This window comes from Denticeps clupeoides, chromosome 20 (genome assembly GCF_900700375.1).
Source record: "Denticeps clupeoides chromosome 20, fDenClu1.1, whole genome shotgun sequence".
Classification (NCBI taxonomy): domain Eukaryota; kingdom Metazoa; phylum Chordata; class Actinopteri; order Clupeiformes; family Denticipitidae; genus Denticeps; species Denticeps clupeoides.
Genome location: NC_041726.1, coordinates 11757204 through 11780626, shown reverse-complemented (window position 1 = coordinate 11780626; position 23423 = coordinate 11757204). Strand labels below are relative to the sequence as shown.

Sequence of the window (23423 nt, the reverse complement as noted above, 5' to 3'; positions counted from 1 at the left end):
ATCTATGGTAACTTGAAAGCACGTTGTAATTCGCTCTGGATAAGGGCGTCTGCCAAATTCCATAAATGTAAATGTAAATGTAAATGTGGGCTGAGACATCATGTGGCAGTTGGTCAGATGTACAGAGGACCATTCCAGACACCAACATTCAGTCTGAAACTGTCACCACTTTCGCCACAAAAATTGTTGCTGCAAATGAGATCAAAAGAAATTCTGAAGTATGGGCTGAGGAATCTCACCAGGAACTCCTAACAACAGCCGTGGCCTTGAAATCTGAGGAACATGCGTCATGGGTACATGCTAGATCAATCCCATCTGAACCTCAGAAGAATTCAGTGTGAGAGACCAAATTGAGGTTCGCTTCAACCACTCAAAACTTCAGATGTGTTGGTGTACCGTAAATAAGAATATTTATAGAATTAATCATTTAATTGTTTAAAGTTAAAATAATTTATTCATTATGGCACTATAGGGGAACACAAGCGAAATATAATGTGACTGTGAAACAGAACAGAAAATACACAGAACACAGATGTAGACAACCGGCCAGGACTGGAGAAACTGGGGAAGCAATTTACTTGTAGGTAAAATGGTCATAATTACCACGCTTCTCCAGAGACATGGAAAACAAACCAAGATGGGGCGCCACCTGGTGGGTCAGAAGCGCCAGGACGTTACAGATGGCCTGGGCTGGATCAGTCTTGGGCCCAATACTTTACTTTACTTTACTTTACTTTATTTAGCAGACACTTTTATCCAAAGCGACTTACAAGAGGAAGACACCAGCAATTCTTGTTCGATTTCTATAGAATATTGAGTTTACAAACTAAGAGCCCTGATAAGGCTCAACTTGTCAGCGAAGAGCATGCTCAGAGATTAAGACCCATTTATCTTTTTTAAATGGTTGCACGATTTAGTTTACATTTCAGTCTTTAATTTAAGGAATTTGCATACATTCTCTGTATGCAAATTCTCTGTAGAAGACTCCACCCCTCCGCCCTACCCCCAACAGCAACCCCCACTGGAACAGCAGCAACTCCCGCTGGAGAAACCGTTACAAGAACAGCAGAAACCACCACAGCATGATGGCGTCACTGCTTCAACTTCTGAGAAAAAAACCACCACCAGAGCAGCCGCCCCATATTCTCCACCCAAGACCCGGTCTGCCACCACATCTTCTGAACAATCAGGACCCTCAACTGCAACTCTCCCCATGATTCAGGTCGCTGGGACAGGGGGGCCTACATTTGTTTACAGACCATGGACAACGGAAGACCTTCTGAACTCTTCCAAGCATCTCCCAAATGCAGATCAAGGGGGTGCGGCCCTGTCCAGAGCCGTGAACGATTTCATCAGAGAATTCACACCGACATCCACCGAAATGGCCCGAGTCCTGCTAAGGCACATGACCCCTGCGCAGTATGGTCAGCTACGTGAACATTTCACTACCCATCATCAGCCCTGCACCCCTGGTTAGGCATCTGCTGATTAAAACGACGTTGGTGCAGTGCGGGGAGATGCAGACTACAGATGTTGGGCTGAAGGACTTGTGACCGCGATCGCTGGTAACTTTCCTACTGCCTGTGACCTTTCTAAAATCAGCTCGTGTGCTCAGCAGCCTTTGGAGTCAGCAGAAGATTTCTTGATTCGACTCCAAGTTGTGTTTGATGACCACAGCGGCCTTGCTCGCCCCCATGATTACCCTGGACAAGGTATGACACCGTACGAAGCGCTCCTGAAAAATACCTTCATTGATGGCCTTCTCCCCCCCCTCAGTGAAGCAACAAAGACTTCCTGCATCATGTGGGCAGATGCTTCAGTGCGTCTCGCTGAAGTTCTGCGCCATGCGCGCCACGCCCAGGCCAGACAGGCGGAAGCGAGGATCAAAGAAGACAACAAAAACAAAGATTCAACCCACAGGGCACAACTGGCTCTGTTGCAGCATGCTGCTGCCAACTCCACTTCATATCGTGGACCGGATGTGTGCTTCAGGTTTAACCAAAGGGGACACTGGGCACGAGATTGCACCAAAAGATGGAGAGGACAGTGGAGACCACGAAGCGAGGAACAATCGGATGTGTGCTTCAACTGCGGCCAAAGAGGACATTGGTTACGAGAATGTCCCAATGAAGAAAGAGGAGAACACACCCACCATGAACAATCCCAAACAGACTGACGGGTGAAGCGGGGCGGAGCTCCAAACGAAGGCGCGGCTGCAGCCCTGAAGGAGGCTCCAACCAAGGTCATGCACACCCACACAGACACACTCACACACATTCCAACAAAGGTCCTGGGGACAGTGAAGTGGTTCAACGTTCGCAACGGCTATGGTTTCATCAACAGGAATGACACAAAAGAAGACGTTTTTGTACACCAGACTGCCATAAAGAAAAACAACCCAAGAAAATACCTCCGCAGTGTTGGGGACGGTGAGACTGTGGAGTTTGATGTCGTTGAAGGGGAGAAGGGTGCCGAGGCGGCCAATGTCACCGGCCCAGGGGGGGTCCCAGTCCAGGGCAGCAAATACGCCGCTGACCGGGACCGCTACAGGCGGTACCCACGCCGGAGGAGACCCCCACGCAACTACCAGGATAACTACCAGAGCGAGGGGCGGGAGAAGAGAGAGAGCCAGGAAATTGGTCCTGAGGGGGTCGCACAGCCACAGCAACGCAGAACTTTGTTCCCTGGCAGGTGGCGCTATCCACCGTACTTTGTCTGCCGACGCTATGGCAGCCGCCCCCCATATACCAGCGCACCACGAAAGGAAATGACAGAAGGAACTGAAGGTAGTGACAACCAGGGTGGTCCAGACCAGAGCAAACCAGTGAGGCAGAACTACTACCGAGGCTTCAGACCAAGGAGTCCCCCACGTCCCAGACTGGTGATGGAAGGCGAGGAAGACAAAGAGAACCAGGGCGAAGGCAAAGAGAACCAGGAGCCCCACCAGCGGCGCTACAGATGCAACATCAACTACCGCCCAGACCACCGAACCTCAGGATGGCAAAGAGAGCAAGGAGGCCGAAACATCCGCCGAGAAAACGTCCGCTCCCAAGGCTGAGCAGGGCGGGGCTGAATAAACACTGATTTACCATCGCTACCATCGTCCGGTAAAGTCAACAAGAAGAAACATCAAAGATCTGAGCAATAAGAAACAGATTTGACTTGACAATCGTCTAAGCTTGCAACATGCATTTGACCAGATTACCACCAATTGCCTGCAGAATCTATGCAGACTTGTTCTTTTCCATTATTTTCAGGTGACAGTTAAACATTTTGGGGAAACGGCAGATGGTTTTCTAAATCGGTCTTAAGTTTTTACACCAAATGGTTTTTAAAGGGAAAAATAATTTGATATTTGGTCTGTTTTGAAAAAAAAAAACAAAAAAAAAACTTGGCCACAGGAATAACTTGTTGTTACTTGCAGAAGCTACTGGTGACATTGCGAAATCTGATTGCATTGTATGTTTAGGACCTCGCCCATTGTTGAAGATTGTCCCCACTCCAGCCGAACTGAATTACCTGTCTTATCCAACTTATGACTCAAGATAACCTTGATCCTTTTTGCTCTTTTTGGGATTTCCTTTTTCCTGTAGGATCAAAAACCGATGTTCCCCCTGTTTTTGATGCTGAGGTATCAAGGTATTACCCTTCCCCTGGTAATACTGTTGGTACTGTGAATGTTTCATATTGTGCATCCATCCACAACCTGTCTGATTCCCCAAAAGTTGATCGTTCTGACATCTGGTGGTGGTAAAACACTGCGCTCCACTTTACCTGAGAACTGGTTGGGTGTCTGCACTCCTTCTACTCTTATCCTACCTGTGACTATTTTGGTCACAGGTCATCACACAGCTGTCAAGTACAGCAGACCCAGCAAACGAAGGAGAGATAGAGAAGCAGGAGGAACATCTCAGGTCAGCTGTGGTTGGAGCGTCTGGCCTGGTTCTAGTCCGTGAGGGCAACGCCGTTTTGTGAGCAGCTTGGGTGGCTGGTTTGGCTTGGTGTGTTAGTAGATGACAGTTCTTCAGTCGCCTGGGGGACAAGAATCAGAATGCCAGGTAGTAAGCAAATATTCTACTGTAGATTCTTTAGACTGCAACACCATGTTGCTCATGTTCTATGAGATGGTGGTGGCCAGTGCAATCTTCTATGCTGTGGTGACTGACGCTAAGAGACTGAACAAACTGATCAGGAGGGCAGGCTCGGTGGTGGGCAGGGAACTAGACAAAGTAGATCACTGTCCAGACCAAGAACCTAGTAGGTGTAGTAACCTACTAGGTAACACACTCACCTATGAACCAGAAGACCCAGGTTCAAATCCCACTTACTACCATTGTGTCCCTGAGCAAGACACTTAACCCTGAGTGTCTCCAGGGGGGGACTGTCCCTGTAACTACTGATTGTAAGTCGCTCTGGATAAGGGTGTCTGATAAATGCTGTAAATGTATTTTGTTACACCTCTCCTTACCTCCCTCCACTGGCTCCCGGTAGCTGCTCGCATTGAGTTCAAATCCTTGATGCTTGCCTACAGGGCTGTAAATGGAACTGCGCCCTCCTACATCAACACACTACTACCTAGATACACTCCTACACGCTCTCTCAGATCGGCAAACGAAAGGAGACTAAAAATTCCTTCTTCACGGGGTCTCCGATTCCAATCATGTCTGTTCTCCGTTGTTGTCCCTGGCTGGTGGAACAACCTGCCCTCCTCCACACGACTAGCCGAGACTATCACCACTGTTAAGAAGCAGGTGAAAACCCTCTTATTCCAAAAATATTACAGACAAATTTAACACATACACATGCATACACATTTAACAAACAAATACAAAATGTATAAATACATTATAATTTTTCTTAGTCTAGCACCCAACACTCTCCGAGCATGTTCTTCAATGACAAGTCTAAGCCTTATCAGGGCTCTTAGTTTGTATACTTGATATTCTATAGAAATCGAACGAGAATTGCTGGTGTCTTCCCATTGTAAGTCGCTTTGGATAAAAGCGTCTGCCAAATAAAGTAAAGTAAAGTAAAGTAAAGACCACAGGTCATCATGAGCAATTCTGAGCACCCACTCATCTACAGTGTGGTGACTGACCTTCAGCAACAGTCTCATCAAAGCACTGAATGCCACAGAAAATCCTTCCTTCCCACCACAATCAGATTCTATAATCGTTCCCTCTATCGCTTATCCTCATAATAACTGTAACAACTTTTTAACATGTGCAATGTATTTATACATTGATTCTTACTTAAATATTACTTATACATAATGTATTGTGCAATGATTTCTAGGTGCAATATGCTTCTTTTTTTCAATATACTTTTACTTAATTGAAATTGTATTTTTGTGTCTATATACTGTGCATACTCTAAATAATCTATATTTTTTTTATAATACATGATATTTTAGTCATAACAGAGACTATCTAATTCATAATTTTTTTTTAGTAGGGTGGTAGTAGCCTAGTGGGTAACACACTCTATGAACCTGAAGACCCAGGTTCAAACCCCACTTACTACCACTGTGTCCCTGAGCAAGACACTTAACCCTTAGTTGCTCCAGGGGGGGACTGTCCCTGTAATTACTGATTGTAAGTTGCTCTGAATAAGGGCGTCTGAGAAATTTTGTAAATGTTATCTGAATGTAGTGTAAATGTATTAATTAGTGGTGGGCCGTTATCTGCGTTAACGTGCTGCGTTAACGTGACTCTTATCGGCGATAAAAAAAATATCTCTGTTAATCTATTCACAAAGTTGGGTTGGGAGCTGGGTCTATACTACGCAAGCTTTTGTGTCGGAGTTAAATGGTTACACTAGATTTATAAGTATATTTCTTCTTTCTTGTCTTTTATTTTCTTATTTCCTAAAGACTTTTATTTTGTTTTTGAGACCCAGTTCAGGTCTCTTGGACACAAAGTTATTTCTTTCATTTTAATTTATGTACATATTAGGAATATTTTGCATGTGTGTTATTTTGTGAATATTTTTTTATGTTCTTTTAATACTGTATATTGTAGAGAGAGGTGCAGAAAGTCGCGATGTTCTGACGCGACCTTGCTTTTTGTACAGAATATGTCACGACTACGGACTTACGGGGGAAGGAAGCGCAGAGGTCTGACATTCTGGGAAGGGGTTTTTATTATGAAATAAACAATAAACACAAATAAAGACGGGCGTGGTGGCCGAAAACGATTTAACTTAAATACAGACAAACTAAAACTAACCCGTAGGCGTGTGGCGATTGCCAGAACTCAAATTACAAACAGTGTTACCACCTGAAGTTCACGAAAATGCCAGCGACCCCGAACGGGCGTAAACTTCCGGCATTTATGGGGCGTCAGGATTGGATTCCGGTGTGGAGCCCAGCTGCAGGCAATCCTGACAGAGCCCCCCCTCCAAGGGCTACGTCCTCGGAGCCCCAACAGTACCATCAGTGGAGGCGGCGGGGCGGACGGCGGCAACCACAGGGCTCCTGCCCTGCTGTATCCTCCCCTTGGAGGACCCGGTCCCTCGGGCTGGCTCCCCGGCGTGGTCAGGCGTGGCGGCCCCGGTCCCTCGGGCTGGCTCCCCGGCGTGGTCAGGCGTGGCGGCCCCGGTCCCTTGGGCTGGCTCCCCGGCGTGGTCAGGCGTGGCGGCCCCGGTCCCTCGGGCTGGCTCCCCGGCGTGGTCCCGCTTGGCGGCCCCGGACCCTCGGCCTGGCTCCCCGGCGTGGTCCCGCTTGGCCTGGCTCCCCGGCGTGGTCCCGCATGGCGGCCCCGGACCCTCGGCCTGGCTCCCCGGCGTGGTCAGGCGTAGCGGCCCCGGACCCTCGGCCTGGCTCCCCGGCGTGGTCAGGCGTAGCGGCCCCGGACCCTCGGCCTGGCTCCCCGGCGTGGTCAGGCGTGGCGGCCCCGACCCTCTGCCTGGCTCCCCGGCGTGGTCAGGCGTGGCGGCCCCGCACCCTCGGCCTGGCTCCCCGGCGTGGTCAGGCGTGGCGGCCCCGGTCCCTCAGGCTGGCTCCCCGGCGTGGTCAGGCGTGGCGGCCCCGGACCCTCGGCCTGGCTCCCCGGCGTGGTCCCGCTTGGCGGCCCCGGACCCTCGGCCTGGCTCCCCGGCGTGGTCCCGCTTGGCGGCCCCGGACCCTCGGCCTGGCTCCCCGGCGTGGTCCCGCTTGGCGGCCCCGGACCCTCGGCCTGGCTCCCCGGCGTGGTCCCGCTTGGCGGCCCCGGACCCTCGGCCTGGCTCCCCGGCGTGGTCCCGCATGGCGGCCTCGGACCCTCGGCCTGGCTCCCCGGCGTGGTCAGGCGTGGCGGCCCCGGACCCTCGGCCTGGCTCCCCGGCGTGGTCAGGCGTGGCGGCCCCGGACCCTCGGCCTGGCTCCCCGGCGTGGTCAGGCGTGGCGGCCCCGGACCCTCGGCCTGGCTCCCCGGCGTGGTCAGGCGTGGCGGCCCCGGTGGCACACAATAATCAGGGCCGATCCATCTGGGTATGTGTGGGCCCTGTCTCCACACGTCCCCTCTGACACGTCTTGTGTCACCCCCTGCACCGCGCAGGGAGATTGTCCTGGAACCTCCGGCGACTGTTCCAGGCACCCCAGGCTGGTGCCTTCTGGGACTATGCAGCCCCTCTCGCTGCCCGGCCCTGGTGCCAAGGGGGGGGCATTGCCAGACCATCCGGCTAGCCCCTTCTGCGTCCGTTGGGACAAGCAGGCCCTCTTCCTGTCTGTCCCAGCTGGGTCCTCCTGCCTACCCGGGGGCTCTATGGCGCTCCACCCCTCTGGAGGCAGACGCAGGCCCATGCCTGGCCCGCCCTCCTCACTGGCTACCGGAGGACCCAGCTCCATCGCTTCCCCACCTCCCCTCCCCTCAGGAGGAGTCCCCAACCCGAACTGCACCCCCCCAAAAAATTCTTTGGGGGAGCACCCCCCCCGGCTGGACTTAGGGGTACCTTGGGGCTTGTCCACCTCGCCTTGGACCAGCACATTCGGGTCAGGAACCTCCTCCCTGGGGTTCTGCTCCATGGCTGGGTCGCCATCTGGTGGACACAAAGAGGGGAAGTGGGGGCGACATACGGACACATATACCACGCACACACACACAGACAGAGACAGACAAAAGAGAGGGTCGTCTGGCTCCCTCTCTGGGCTCTCCGGGACCTCCTCAGGGGGCACAGCCAGGATCTCGGGAGGAGCGACCTTCTCGTCGCCCACCAGTGCTGGGTCTTCTTGCCCCGGATCCTGACTGGCGCTGGATGTGGTGGAGGGGCAGAGTTCGATCCCTGGCTCAGGCCGATCAAACTCCGCCCTCAGTCTCTGTTGGAAGTCCCGAAAACTCCTGTCTGTCTCTCCCTGCTGCCAGAGGGTTGTGCTCCAGCCCCATGCTGACCCAGTCAGACACGTGAGGATGGTGGTGGTCTTATCCGTGTCTGCTGCCCCACTGAAGGGTCCCGGGACAATTGGGCTGTCCCACACGGGGCTGGGCACGTCGCTGGAGATGGTGGTGGGCGTGTGGCGTGGGGGGTGGTGGACGTCTTCTCCAGCATGCGGGGGCGCTGGTGATGCGCTGCCATTCAGCTGGGGAACGTCCGAGCAGAGGGAAGGCGGATCGGCGACTGGAGCTGGGAGGGCATCTTCCCTGTGAGGCAGTTCCGGCAGTGCAGTTGCTGGTTGGCGACCTCCTGTCGCCCTGTTCCACCAGCTTACCCCCGCATCGCTGTCCTCCTCCTCACTGTTGTCGCACCTCTGGGACTGATGTGGGTTTCCACGGATGTCGCAACGGACGGGCACGATGGGCGGAGCCATCCCGGCACCGACTGCCCAATCGGCGTCATCCTCATGTTGGTCCGTGTCGACCTCATACCCTCGGAAGTCACGTGGATCTTCACGGATGTCGCGACTATCTCGGACGCGCGCGCTGGGTGGAGCCATCCCGGCCCCGACTGCCCAACGAAAATCCACGTCATTGTCGCTTTCGTCATCCGTGTCCTCCCACCTGTGACTCCGAGGGTCGTCCACCCTGCGGACATCCTGGACCCAGGGTGCGATCAACTCCCAGGGACAGTACTCTGGCCATTCGGGCGGGAGGCTGCCCACCTCCTCGCTGGAGGGACGCCGCCATTGTCGCTTCTCACCCCCCTGGAAGTGACGTGGGTCCCCACGGACCTTGCGACGATCGCAGACTGGCGCGATGGGCGGAGCCCAACTCTCGTCTCCCGTGCTCTCGTCGTCGTCCGTGTCGTCCCAGTCCACGGGGAGCCTTGCCAGCAGAGCGCAGAGTTCTTGGCTCGACATGCCGAAGATCGTGGGGGTCGCATCTTCTGCGCTCGCTGCTCACTTCCTCGCTGCTGCCGACGCCAACGTCCTCGCTCCGCCCACTCACCCGCCGACGTTGTCGCTTCCGGGTTTCGCGGAGTTTCCCGGGGGTGACGTCATCACGCGGCGCCGCGTACCACGGCTTCTCGGGGAGAAAACTCTCCACCAGAACGGGCGGCGCGTCTCTCCCCTGCCGTCCGCGTTCGCCGCGCCGGGCTGCGTCCTTCGCGGCGTTTCTTCTCCTCTGCTTTTTACCTCTGCGCTTTTGGGTGGGTCGCTGGCATTCTGTCACGACTACGGACTTACGGGGGAAGGAAGCGCAGAGGTCTGACATTCTGGGAAGGGGTTTTTATTATGAAATAAACAATAAACACAAATAAAGACGGGCGCGGTGGCCGAAAACGATTTAACTTAAATACAGACAAACTAAAACTAACCCGTAGGGGTGTGGCGATTGCCAGAACTCAAATTACAAACAGTGTTACCACCTGAAGTTCACGAAAATGCCAGCGACCCCGAACGGGCGTAAACTTCCGGCATTTATGGGGCGTCAGGATTGGATTCCGGTGTGGAGCCCAGCTGCAGGCAATCCTGACAGAATACACTTTGCACAGAAAATCTCTTGGGTGTCAGCTCATCATTTGCGGTTCAAGAAACGAAATCAAAAAGTTACACAACGCAGAAGAAGAACCGCTACACTATGATGACTTTCACCTTGATATTTTAGTGCGGATGTATACCTAGCCGAATTGCACTGTAGGGGGCGAGAACGAGTCTTCCAACTGTGAAATGACCACATCAAACGTGACGTGGTAACATGGATGCAGCTATTTAACTGAATAAACAGTTGGTAAACACAAATACATCTTATTGAACATAATTTATTTTCATCACCAATTATCATAGTAGAACAGCTTTCTCAAGCAGTTTGTGATGCATTTTGCAAACAGGAGATGAGCTCCTGGTCTAATGCGCCACCTGGCTTGAGAAACCCGTTCTCAAAGACTTACTTTTAGTCATTATTTGGGTAGCACATATATTCTATAATTGTGCTTACTCTTGTTTACAGTGAGATTAATCTAGATTAAGAAAATTAATCTATGCCCACCTCTAGTATTAATATTATATTGAGTCCTTTTCATTTTTAGCTTCATTGGGCAATTATTGGTACTTTCTAGCGCATGTAGTTTTGATGTAATTAATTTCCTCTGGGATAAATAACGTTTTTGGATTCTGAAAAAATATATGAATGCAACACTTGTTTTGCTCCCCTTTTTCATGATCTGAACTCAAAGATCTGAAACATTTTCTCCATACAAAAAGAGCAAGACAAGGAATAAAGATCATTTGAGGAAAATCTTGTACTGTTTTGTGATGTACGTTGAAGATCAAATAACAGTAAAATCCTACTTGTGTTTCAGCTTTTAAACTGGTGCAGATGGGTTGCCTGGGTGAGTTGCCTGGGTGAATAGTGGCAGCAGGTTGGCAGGTTGGGTGTTGGTAAGATCTGTTGGACCAGTTTCTAGAAAAGAAGATGTTGAAAGTCTTACATATTTGTTTACAGTGAATCTTTTACAAAACGAAGATTCTGATTTGAAGTATCTGATTTAAACATTTACAGGTTTATTTCTCCCCGAGACAAATAAAATATTTAAAAAAGAAAAAAAACCCGCCTGTATTTGAATTGAGTGTAATACTCACGGCTGGCCTGCTGGTAACCTGTATAAAAGAGAAAGTATTTTACTGATTAGAAGTTTCCCCACATGACACCATGTTTGGTGTAGAAGTTACTGATGTTGTTTGCTGCGTCTCTCACCTGATCTTCTCTTCACAACCATCACAACACCAACAACCACAGCGATGAGAACGAGAGCAACAACAACCGACCCAGCAACGATGCCTAGAAGATTATTCCCTGCAGCAACGATGCCTGGAACATTATTACCTGCAGCAACGATGCCTGGAACATCATTACCTGCAGCAACGATGCCTGGAACATCATTACCTGCAGTAAAAGTAAAAATCACTTTTATTCTGGACTGTGTGGAGTGGGAAGGTTCAGATGGGCTGGACAACCTGTTAGTCATCTGTGTAAGATGGAGGAAGGAGATCCCCGCTTCCTGCTGTGTCTTGCTAAGTAATTGAACTTAAATTTCAAAGTTTACCTGAGCATATAGCTACTATCTGGCATGTTCCATCAGAACTTTTTGATCATGTGTATTTAAAATACAATTAACTATTAGTCAGCAGGTCTGCTCCATTGTGGTTCAGGATTCGCACTGCCCCTAGCTGAATAAATGATTGGGCCCCCCAGTGTAAGGAGCAGACCCGTAATTGGAAGGTTGCTGGTTCTAATCCCAAGGTGCCACTGAGCAAAGCACCGTCCCCACACACTGTTCTCCGGGCGCCTGTCATGACTGCCCACTGCTTACCAAGGGTGATGCAGATGACACATTTCACTGTGTCAATGTGTGCTGTACTGCAGTGTTTCACAATGGCAATCACTTCACTTTCAGATTTTTGTGTGAACCCTTACAGTTTCAAGTTTAATTGTGTAATTATTCAGCCCTTTGGTCTGAGTGCAGTCAGTTGGCCATAGACATTACCTGATAAGTGCTAATGACTAAATGTGCAACTGTGTGTAATCTAATGTCAGTACAAATACAGCTGCTCTGTGACGGCCTCAGAGGTTGTTTAAGAGAATATTAGGAGCAGCAACACCATGAAGTCCAAAGAACACACCAGACAGGTCATGGATAAAGTTATTGAGACATTTAAAGCAGGCTGAGGCTACAAAAAGATTCCCAGCCTTGAACATCCCACTGAGCACAGTTCAAGCGATCATTCAGAAATGTAAGGAGTATAGCACAACTGTTAACCTACCAAGACAAGGCCATCCACCTAAACACACAGGCCGAACAAGGACGGCACTGATCAGAAATGCAGCCAAGAGGCCCATGGTGACTGAACGAGCTGCAGAGATCTACAACTATTAGCTGTACACTGCACAAAGTTGGCATTTATGGAAGAGTGGCAAGAAGAAAGCCATTGTTAAAAGAAAACCATAAGAAGTCCCATTTGCAGTTTGCCACAAGCCATGTGGGGGACACAGCAAACATGTGGAAGAAGGTGCTCTGGTCAGATGAGACCAAAATTTTTGGCCAAAATGCAAAACGCTATGTGTGGCGGAAAACTAACACCGCACATCACTCTGATCACACCATCCCCACTGTCAAATATGGTGGTGGCAGCGTCATGCTCTGGGGGTGCTGGGGAAGATGGGAAGATGGATGGAGCCAACCAAATACAGGACAATCTTGGAAGAAAACCTCTGGGAGTCTGCAAAAGACTTGAGACCGGGTCGGAGGTTCGCCTTCCAGCCGGACAATGACCCTAAACATAAAGCCAGGGCAACAATAATGTTTAAAACAAAACATATCCATGTGTTGAATGGCCCAGTCAAAGTCCAGATCTAAATCCAATCGAGAATCTGTGGCAGAACGCTGTCCATCTAATCTGACTGAGCTGGAGCTGTTTTGCAAAGAAGAATGGGCAAGAATTTCAGTCTCTAGATGTGCAAAGCTGGTAGAGACACACCCTGAAAGACTGGCAGCTGTAATTGCAGCAAAAGGTGGTTCTACAGAGTATTGACTCAGGGGGCTGAATAATTACGCACACACCCACGTTTCAGTTATTTATTCGTAAAAAATGTTTGGAATCATGTATGATTTTCATTCCACTTCTCAAGTGTACACCACTTTGTATTGGTCTTTCCAATAAAATAGATTCATGTTTGTGGCTGTAATGTGACAAAAAATTTCAAGGGGGCTGAATACTTTTGCAACCCACTGTATATTAAATGTTATTTATTTATTATTGTCAGAAAAGAATTAATAATTCCTTATATAAAACAAGTTGTAACCATAATGTCACAAACCTGATGTTTTTGTGTAGGGTGTATTGTGTAGTCAGAATTAAATATCTAGTTCTGGATCAGTGGAGTGGGTGTGATTTAGTCTGTGTTACATGGATTCAGTTAATGGAAAATCATCCATATAAGCCTGAATTTTATGACGTTGAAGGGGAGCCTGAACTTCCTCCTATACTATTTAAAGTAAGATTAACAAAGATCTATTTAATCTACATTTACATTTACAGAATTTATAAGACGCTCTTATCCAGAGCGACTTACAATCAGTAGTTACAGGAACAGTCCTCCTGGGTTAAGTGTCTTGCTCAGGGACACAATGGTAGTAAGTGGGATTTGAACCTGGGTCTTCTTGCTCTTAGGCGAGTGTGTTACCCACTAGGCGACTAGCACCCTACAGACTACAACTACAGAGCCGTTATTGGTCCTCCTACATATTTTCCATTTAATGGCTGTCACTCCTGTACCTGGACTGATGTTGGTCCTGATCTTCTCCTCAGTCAGGATCATGTGGATTGGGTCTCCACTCTTGTGCTCCACCACACAGGAGAACTGGTTCTTCTTCCACACATCAGGGGTCACTGTGAGTTCTGCACGTTTCTGGAAGGTTCTGTCATGGTTGGACAACGTCTCACCAACATCTACATCTTCATCCAGGTCCTGCCCATCTTTCTGCCAGCTGATGTTCACCTTCTCAGGGTAGAAACCTGTAGCGTGACAGACCACTGGAGAGGAGGGGACTGTCTGCAGCAGAGACACCTGAGGAGGGACTAGAGACAGGAAGAGAGGAGGTGATTTACCAGTCAGTTTAGACTGTAAACACAGTTACATTCTTTATTATTTTATTTCAGTTGTATTTCTCACTTCTATTTTGATGTTTTATTGTGTCAAATATGAGATCACACTGTGATTAGTTTATTTCTTTGATAAATATATTTATTTAATACAGTCACTCTTATGTTATAGAATTTTGAGGCACGACTTGTAAAACTGATCCCTACTGATTACAGTCCTACTTTGTGTTTCTCTGTGTGATGTACCTTTTCTCTCCAGACTCATGTTTCCATACATCACAGACTTCTTTATCCACACAACACATTCATCAGTCAGGTATTTCTTCCAGAAGTCATCATCAGCTTTGTTCCATTTCTTTTTAATGATTTCAGCTTGTCGTGTAGCAGCAATCCAAGAAAGGTTCTTCAAGTCCAGTGACATGAAATCTTCTCCATCATAACCAAACTGAATGTACCCTTCTGTAGCTCCAGTCTCATCATTCAAAATACAGCCAGACCTGCACATCAAATAATGCACTGCCAAGAAAGAAAAAGATTTCTAATCAGGAAATTAGACTTATTCAGGTAAACATGTTTAAGGTTGTGATTTTTTTATTCAAGAGGATTGTAAATACAACAATATACACAGTATAAAGTGACTCTGTTGAAAAGAATAATGACCAAAATATAAATTGTGCTCTTGCTTGCAGTTTACTGCAGCTAATCAGATCTGATAAAGTTAATCATCACCACAACACAGACTTCTACTGAGAACATCTACCTCCCTGTTTACTTCATCCTCAACAAAAGTGGCTGGTGGGCTCTGAAACTGCAAAACAGCAGTTAATAAGAGACTTGATAGCAGCTCTTCCATCTTTACTTTCTGACTTTCTGCCATTAACCAAGACTTGGATAGACCTACACAACTCCGCTACACCAGCAGCTCGGTTCCTGGAGACACTCAGGGTTAAGTGTCTTGCACAGGGACACAATGGTAGTAAGTGGGATTTGAACCTGGGTCTTCTGGTTTATAGGGTAGTGTGTTACCCACTAGGCTACTACCACCCCTACTGAAACTGTTATGATTCTAAAAGGCTGAAGATGCATGTCAATCTTACCTTGATCTTGTGTGTGGACCAAGTCATTTATGATCGTTGTCATATTATCCTTGTATCTCTTTAAAAGAGTTATGAAATTGTTTTTCTGTTCCACATACTGCTTGCCCAGCTCTTTCACCCGTTCCTCTTTGAACTCAAACCGGTCGGTCCTGGTGTCGAAGTGTCCAACCATTTCATCATCAAATAAATATAAAGCAATAAAACCAGGAAAATCCTTTGTTCCTGTAGTCACCATGTACAATCCTGTCCAGGAATGAATCACTGTTGAAGAAACAGCAACTTTAGTTTTTTATAAAGATTTTTATTTCATAAAACATCAACATTTTATAATTATTCAACTATCACAATTATTACATGCACTGTGTAATTCATATAGAATTATATAGAATAAATGAATAGCCAAATATTTACTTTGTTTAGGAATGAAAATTGTCTTCCACATGAATACATGGAGTAAAAAAGTGCAAATCAAAGAAGTTTTTCAAGAATATTCTGTAGTAATTCCGTAGTACTATTCATAATCTCGTTTTTATGCCCGGAAAATCAGACCAGAGCACAAGAACAGAGAAAGACCGATGATGGTAACAACTGTTCCCAGGTCAGAATTAGACCAGGGCTACACAGCACAGTGCCAGATGTGTTTCAGATTCTTACAGCACGCGTGAATTTGGTATTTTAACTTGACCGGTCTGGTGACACACTCGCCAAGTCCCAGGTTCAAACCCCACTTACTACCACCGTGTCCCTGAGCGAGACACTTAACCCGGACAAGTCGCCGCCGCCGCCGTGACACCGGTGTCGCGTTTTCAGTTTCGACCGATTCGTCAGTTTCAGAAGTCGACAGAAGCGCTGCATAATCATCGAATAAAACTAAACAAAGAATCGTTCGTGTCCGCACAGTGGTGCAGCAGGTAGTGACCGGACTGCTGCGAGTTCTATTCCCGACACGGTACACTAGATAAATGTCCCAGGATGGGATCCGACAGCAGTAACTTCTACACCAAACATGGTGTCATGTGGGGGAAATACGAACTATTCAGTAGCTTTTATTGGGTTATTCTGATGAACTTAATCCTATTTCTTGAAAGGTTCGTACAGTGCGGGAAATAATTATTTGATGAACTGATTAATTTGTAAGCTTTCTCACGTCCAAAGAAATGAACAGACTCTTAAAGGAGCTGGTGTTGTACAGATGGAAGTATATGTTCCATCTGCAGTACAGCAACATTTCACTTTCAACATTAATTAAGAGAATATGTCTGCCTGTGATTAATTAAGAGAAAAGAGTGTCTGACTGTGTTATGTTGTTCTTCACAGGAAGTACATGTTGGGTGACAGTATTATAAAGAACCACCCCCATTATCCAGTACGCTTTTCAGAGTATTATGAAGATATTTATATAAAATTGAAGTGTATTTCATTGTTAAACTGTATTTGTATGACTGTATTTAGCTATAATGCTGTGTGTCTAATAAATAATTAGCCAACTTAGAAATAAATTATTTGATCTTTCTTAAACATTCAAGTTTTCAAGTCAGCTTTATTGTCAATTCTGCCACATGTACAGGACATGCAGAGAATTGAAATTACGTTACTCTCTGACCCATACAAGTAACATTAAATACAAAAACAGTAACAGTAACATTGAATACAAAGTATAAATACAATAAAAAAAAAACACAATATACAATTTTGAAAACACCATATACAAATAAGGGCACATGGTGGAGAGTGCAAAACCATGTAGTGCAACAGAGGTAGGTTTAAAGTGACGAAGTGACAAGTGAGGTAGTTGGCAGACCAGAGCTGCACAGAGTGACTGGTGCATGGTCAGTTTGTGTGTGTTAGGGTTCAGAAAGTTTGTGGAGCTGAAGAGGGGAGTGAGGGGAGTGGGGGCAGAGCTGGGAGGGAGTTGAGTTTCCTGACAGCCTGATGGGTGAAGCTGTCCTTCAGTTTGCTGGTCCTGGCCTGGAGACTCCGCAGTCTCCTCCCTGATGGCAGCAGGCTGAAGAAGGTTTGCATTGGGTGGGTGGGATCAGCTGCTATGCAGAGGGCTTTCTTGGTGAGGCGTGTACTGTAGATGTCTTGGAGGGAGGGGAGAGGGACACCGATGATTCTCTCAGCTGCTCTTACTGTGCGTTGGAGAGTTTTTTGGCAGGACGCATTGCAGGCTCCAAACCACACAGTGATGCAGCTAGACAGGATGCTCTCGATGGTTCCTCGGTAGAATGTGTACATGATGGGGGCTGGTGCTCTTGCTCTTCTAAGTTTGCGGAGGAAGTAGAGACGCTGCTGTGCTTTCTTGGCCAATGCAGTGGTGTTTTTTGTCCAGGAGAGATCCTCAGTGATGTGCACACCCAGGAACTTGGTGCTGCTCACTCTCTCCACAGATGCACCGTTGATGGTCAGAGGAGCATGCTGAGTGTTTCCTCCCCTGAAGTCAACAACAATCTCTTTCGTCTTCTCTACATTCAGGGAGAGATTGTTGTCTCCGCACCACTTGGCCAGGCGGCTCACCTCGCTTCTGTAGTTAGACTCATCCCTGTTCTTAATGAGTCCCACCACAGTCGTGTCATCCGCAAACTTGATGAAGAGGTTGGAGCAGTGTGACGGAGTGCAGTCGTGGGTCAGCAGAGTGAAGAGAAGGGGGCTCAGCACACACAGGAGCCCCCGTGTTAAGGACAATGGTGCTGGATGTGCTACTGCCAACCCGTACTGCTTGTGGTCTTCCTGTGAGGAAGTCCAATAGCCAGTTACCAACAGCCTGTCTGTAGACCACCATCAGAGAAAATAAAGCGATCTGTCCATCTGTCCCCACCTCCACAGAGGACATGCAGGCTGGCATCAGTCTTCTTGAGCTGCCTGTGAATGAGGTGTTGCGCCGATTTCTGTCACCACGACCTTCGTGTCACCAGGGGGCGCAGTTTCATTACTCTTGTCGCGCTCCCTCAATACAGAATTTAGGTAATAAGTAATCAATTGTTTTCGAGACATCAGATTTGTATCTGAAACCAGAGGGCAGTATCTGGCACAATGTTGGTTACAGTGTCTGTTTTAAAATCATGTGTGGTTTTCTGTTGATGTTGCTTATTTTAATGTTGTTGAGTCATGTAATGTAGAGACGTTTTATTCTGTATCCACACAACTTTGTCAATTGCCATGACTCAACTTCCAGACAAATTCACCTGGACGATTGAGATGCTTCACAGGCTTATTTTAATGTTGTTTGCAAATTTGTTGTTTAAAAGATCTATTATTATACTGCTGAGTATATTTTAGGATTACGTGAGCTTTTAAAAAAGCATTTCAATCACCGGAAAACTGTGACATTAACTGCATATCGAGTTCCAGCTGGTGACACCAGTGAAAACGGTAAATCTAGACGCGCTTTAAAAAGTCACGCACACCTTATAGGATATTTACGGTATCGTTTGAAAGCCCGATGCTCTTTAAGAGAAACCTTGTTCAGCTTAGTATTTCATCATTGGACCTTGAAAACTTATCAACTTTCATTCTTTGTTCATACCTAATATGGATAATAATAATATCTGATAAATGCTGTAAAATGTAATATGGAGACTTTTTATTAATTAATGACATTTCTTAAATATTTAATGTTGAATAAGAACTTCCACCATTCGTCTCTAGATATGTCAAATTTGAGACAGCAACATGACCTTAAATTAGATAGTTCCAAAAGAAAACTACAACAGGTCCACTTAGCAGCTCTCATAAACTGTGCAAACATAATATGGATTTTTTTTTACTTTGGCATTTATGAATAAATTAATCTGGCAAGCAGCACATTAAACATTTGTCTCTTATTATGTCAACTTTCACATTTCAACATTTCTACCTTATATGAGAGAGTTCCAGAATCAAAACCATAAAACACAGCTGTCTGTTAGAAGTAAAGTACATTTTAAAGTTGAATAGGAGTTTTTATCAGTACATGGTAAAAAAGATGAAACCAGGACATAGATATGTGTACATTTCTCTGTATGACCTGTAACAGAGCTTGGGAACAAGTTTCCTTTAGTTTTTCTTTAATGGATGTTTTTGTTGTCACTTGCTTTACTCGTCTGTGTACAATGTGACACTTCAGTCTATTAATTCTGTTATAATTCTACCGGAATTCAACAGTAAAATAGACAAACTAACATAAACTAGTAAACCACATATCCTTTGCTTATTAAATTTTTCTCTCAGGAGTGCACATTTTACATTACATTACATTACATTATCACCACTGACATGTGATGTAAATATTATCTCATTACAGTGGCACATGGTGATGATTAGACCGGATGTCAGAAGATCCACTGCAGCTAAGTTTGCTGAAAGTTCTTGCTGGAACATACAGTGCATCACAGTTTGTTTTATGCACCATTCATACTGCCTTTTACATCTGAGAATTACAATGCAGCCGAATGCATGATGGAAAGAAGGCAAGACAGCAGAGGCAGTGTGATGATTTGGGTTCTGATGGGATACCCTGGTTCCTGGATTCATGCTGATGTACCACCTAACTAAATGTTGCTGACCAAGTACACCCCCACGTAGAACCTGGATAAGGTGCCAAGCCACAAACCCTGGTTCTCTGCTAAGCTGCGAAACCAAAGACAGAGAAGCTTATTCTACAGCCAGAGGGACATTAAGGAGGCAAAGCGAGTTTATTCAGAGAAAATCAGGCACCTTCATGTCTTCAAAAGACATTTGGCTGCAGGACACAAGCTCTGCCAGATTGTTCCGCTGCATCAGAACTGTACCTAACAGACACTGCAAGAGCTTCTTCCCCTAAGCAGTCAGAGTTCTCAATGCTCTCAATGCACATCACCAAAAAACTGATCAACTCAACAACACAACACTTCCAGCCTCATGCGCCTGACAACATACCGACCATTTTGCACGTCTCATTATTTTTTAATAAATGTATTATTAACAGTGTATGTGCCCCTCAACAATAACATTTAACTATTAAAAATCTATTCTATTTCAATAAAATCATCAGTATGCCTTCAGTCACATGATGACCAATAACCAATGAACGCTTATTGTTGGCTGCGCGGGCACGAGTTTCCGGAAATGAGCCAGCAAATAGTACCAATGTGGAGCTGAGCAGCTGAATGGGAATAATTAATTAAAGTGTAGACAAGGCAGGCATGGGTCTGTGGGACTGGGACATGTGGGTATTTTAACACCCAAGCTTTTTCAGTGAGATAGTTTAACCCCGGTTTATTCAAAAATGGCTATTCTTTCTCCATTCAGTGTGTGTTGCCTCCTCTCCCCCTCCCCTTCCCTGTTTATCTGACCGGATTAGATTTCCCATCTTCTTGAATCACTAAAATTCCTCATCCCCATGTCTTGTGTATTTAGCTCAGGCTAAGTTAGATCACACAACTCCAGTACTACTGACACTGAAGTTGCTTATTTGATGCTTTCACCATACGTTCTACTCTAATTGTCGTTGCTTTACTAGCGAACAGCTTCACAAGCCTCTCTCTTCTCTAGTCTCGTCCTGCGAGACACACGCACAGCCTGCTTCAGTTCAGACAGCTCATCACGTAACTTTCACCTGCTGAACGTTTAGATCAAAATGAAAGAATAGATTCACTCCAGTCTCCAGTCCAGTGTACTATAGTATTTCTGAACGACGTGTTAGCAGATGTCAGATTCATCATGTCACTGCCAAGCTTTTAATTGCCCTTTTTCCACTGATGCTGAAAAGAAAAAGGCAGACATACTTTAGGTGAAATTACTGATAATCATTTTAAATTAAAAATATAGTAATTTGTGCTATTAAACATTTTTGTGTAAACTGAACAGTAAATAATTCAAAGCCTGTTGGTTTGCAGACTTCTGGTTTAGGACAGGTAGCTGCAGGAGGCATCTGGTTCAGAGAGAAAAAAATAAGGTTTAACTGTCAGCAATTCAGTAAATATAGGTTTAATACAGTGTTTTTTAGTTACAGTTTGTGAACAAAGTCAATGAATGCATACTATGTGTGTGTGTGTGTGTGTGTGTGTGTGTGCATGTCAGGTGTAAGTGATGCTGTCAACAACATTCCCCAGTCCCCACATTTTTAAAAAGGTTGCTATACCACTATACTACACATGAGTATCAGGCTATTATGCATGTTGTTAAGTTGTCTTGTGGCAACTGATGAAGAGATATGAGCTGGTGTGTGTGTGTGTGTGTGTGTGTGTGTGTGTGTGTGTGTGTGTGTATGAACTGTGCAACAGAACAAAACATTACCTGTCATTTTAACTTCTAAAGTGTGGTTGTGACCATTTTAAGTAAGGTACAGGTTATATTGTTATATGGTCTTATAAAATCTTGTATGTGCCCCTTTTTTAATTTTGAGCACCTGCCCCTTCAAGGGTCTCTGCACGTCCCTGGTTGTGTTATATTGTGGTGTTACATTCTCGGGTTGGATACTGGAGTGCAAAATGGACAAGAAAAGCACAAAGACCCATATATGTTTACCTGGTTAAATTCAGTGAGGTTTCAACAACAGGTTTTACAATAAAATATGTTTATATATATGGTGGTGGTCTTGAAACATGCCGGGACCAGAGACTTGCTCAGATGTCCTTCAGGACTCCAGCTAGCTGATCAGCACAAGCTTTGAGCACCCGGATAGGTATAATTTCAGTAGTGATGTTACGGGACGTACCGAGGCTTAGGAGCGTGTATCGAGTAGTGGAGGGGGCGTTTCGAGCACGTATCGAGGTTTGCTTCATTTACGGGAGGAGCCTAAAATTATGACGTCCAAAGCCTCGCTGCGGCTGTACCACGTGACTGCTTCGGGAAGAGGTTCAGATTTTGCCATGAGGTTTGTGGCAATATAAATGTCAGGATTGCCTGCAGCTGGGCTCCACACCGGAATCCAATCCTGACGCCCCATAAATGCCGGAAGTTTCCGCCCGTTCGGGGTCGCTGGCATTTTCGTGAACTCTATGCACGAACTTGACCTTGTTTAGTGTTATGTGTTTTGAGTTCTGGCAATCGCCACACGCCTACGGGTTTGTTTCAGTTCTTGATTTATGTTAAACTGTTTTCGGCCACCGCGCCATTGTTTATTTGTATTTCTTTATTGTTTGTTATAATAAAACCCCGTTCCCAGTATGTCAAACCTCTGCGCTTCCTTCCCCCGTAAGTCCGTAGTCGTGACAGAATGCCAGCGACCCCGAACGGGCGGAAACTTCCGGCATTTATGGGGCGTCAGGATTGGATTCCGGTGTGGAGCCCAGCTGCAGGCAATCCTGACAATAAAGCCCTCAGGCTCCAGTCAAAATGTTGGTTTTTGTTGCGGTCAGTTCAGAGTTTGGATGGCGTTTTAATAGTTTGGATACTAGAGTTTGGATAGTGTTTATATAGTTTGGAGATAGATTTCTTCTGTGCCATGTGAAAGGGTTTTTTCAAAGGCCGGAGAGGTTGTCAAGAAAAAGGAATCACTTAAAATCAAAAACTGTTATTTGAAACTGTTATTTCTGAATAAAAATGTATAAAAATTCCCCTGTTCTGTACATCATTGTCCAAGTTACACGACTTGCCATATCGTATAATACTACCATTTTGTGAAAATATTCACACAGATTACACTCAAACAGTATTTTATTATACACATATGTGATCATTTATATAGAACAATTAAAGCATTTCACTGCATATCATACCGTGTAGGACTGTGTATGAATTTATTTATTCATACATGGTTTGTAATTTACGGTGCGTCGTGTGAAGTTTGCTGACGATCAGGTACGACTCTGCTAGCGCCTGGTTAGCATTAGCGCTGGGCGGGCGGGAGGTAAACAGCGACCACCAGCACGCAGCTGTACTCCCTCAGCAGGCCGACATCTTACCCATAAAACCACGATCTGCAACTGCAGCACCACTCAGAGTTCACACACACACACACACACACACACACACACACACACACACACACACACACACACACACACACACACACAGCCCACCTCCGCGGGACAAAGCGATCAATCCGAGTCCGCGTTGTCTCAGTGAAAATGAAGACACAGCAGTCTCTCGTCTCCCACTGGTTGGCACGATGTAGTTTGCTGTAATCCAACCGATCGGACGTTTGCGAACATTACAGACTCGTGTTAATTCTGCAGAGTTTTCCCCGCTTTTGTTTCGGACCGCGGCGGTTCGGTTCAGCCAGGTCCCCTCACCTGAGAGTCCAGAATAGTCCTCGTTGTTCCGAAAGCGGAGCAGATTTTTACGTCCAAAGATGTCTGTGTGAAATACTCAAATGAGGGATGCAATGTTGAAGTACATGTCTGAAGCAC

General features: G+C 46.4%; 1 protein-coding gene and 1 pseudogene across 1 annotated transcript; one reads left to right on the top strand and one right to left on the bottom strand.

Annotated features, from left to right (window-relative positions):
- The first annotated feature begins 2230 nt into the window (after positions 1–2230).
- On the top strand, positions 2231–3240 carry LOC114770115 (nuclease-sensitive element-binding protein 1 pseudogene; annotated as a pseudogene).
- Positions 3241–13754: 10514 nt separating this feature from the next.
- On the bottom strand, positions 13755–15283 carry LOC114770617 (major histocompatibility complex class I-related gene protein-like; the record flags this gene model as incomplete). Its single annotated transcript, XM_028964656.1, has 3 exons — positions 15210–15283; positions 14261–14511; positions 13755–13990 (listed from the first exon to the last, which is right to left on the bottom strand). Coding segments are annotated over exons 1-3 (561 nt in total), but the record flags the coding sequence as incomplete, so codon positions are not given.
- Positions 15284–23423: the final 8140 nt, after the last annotated feature.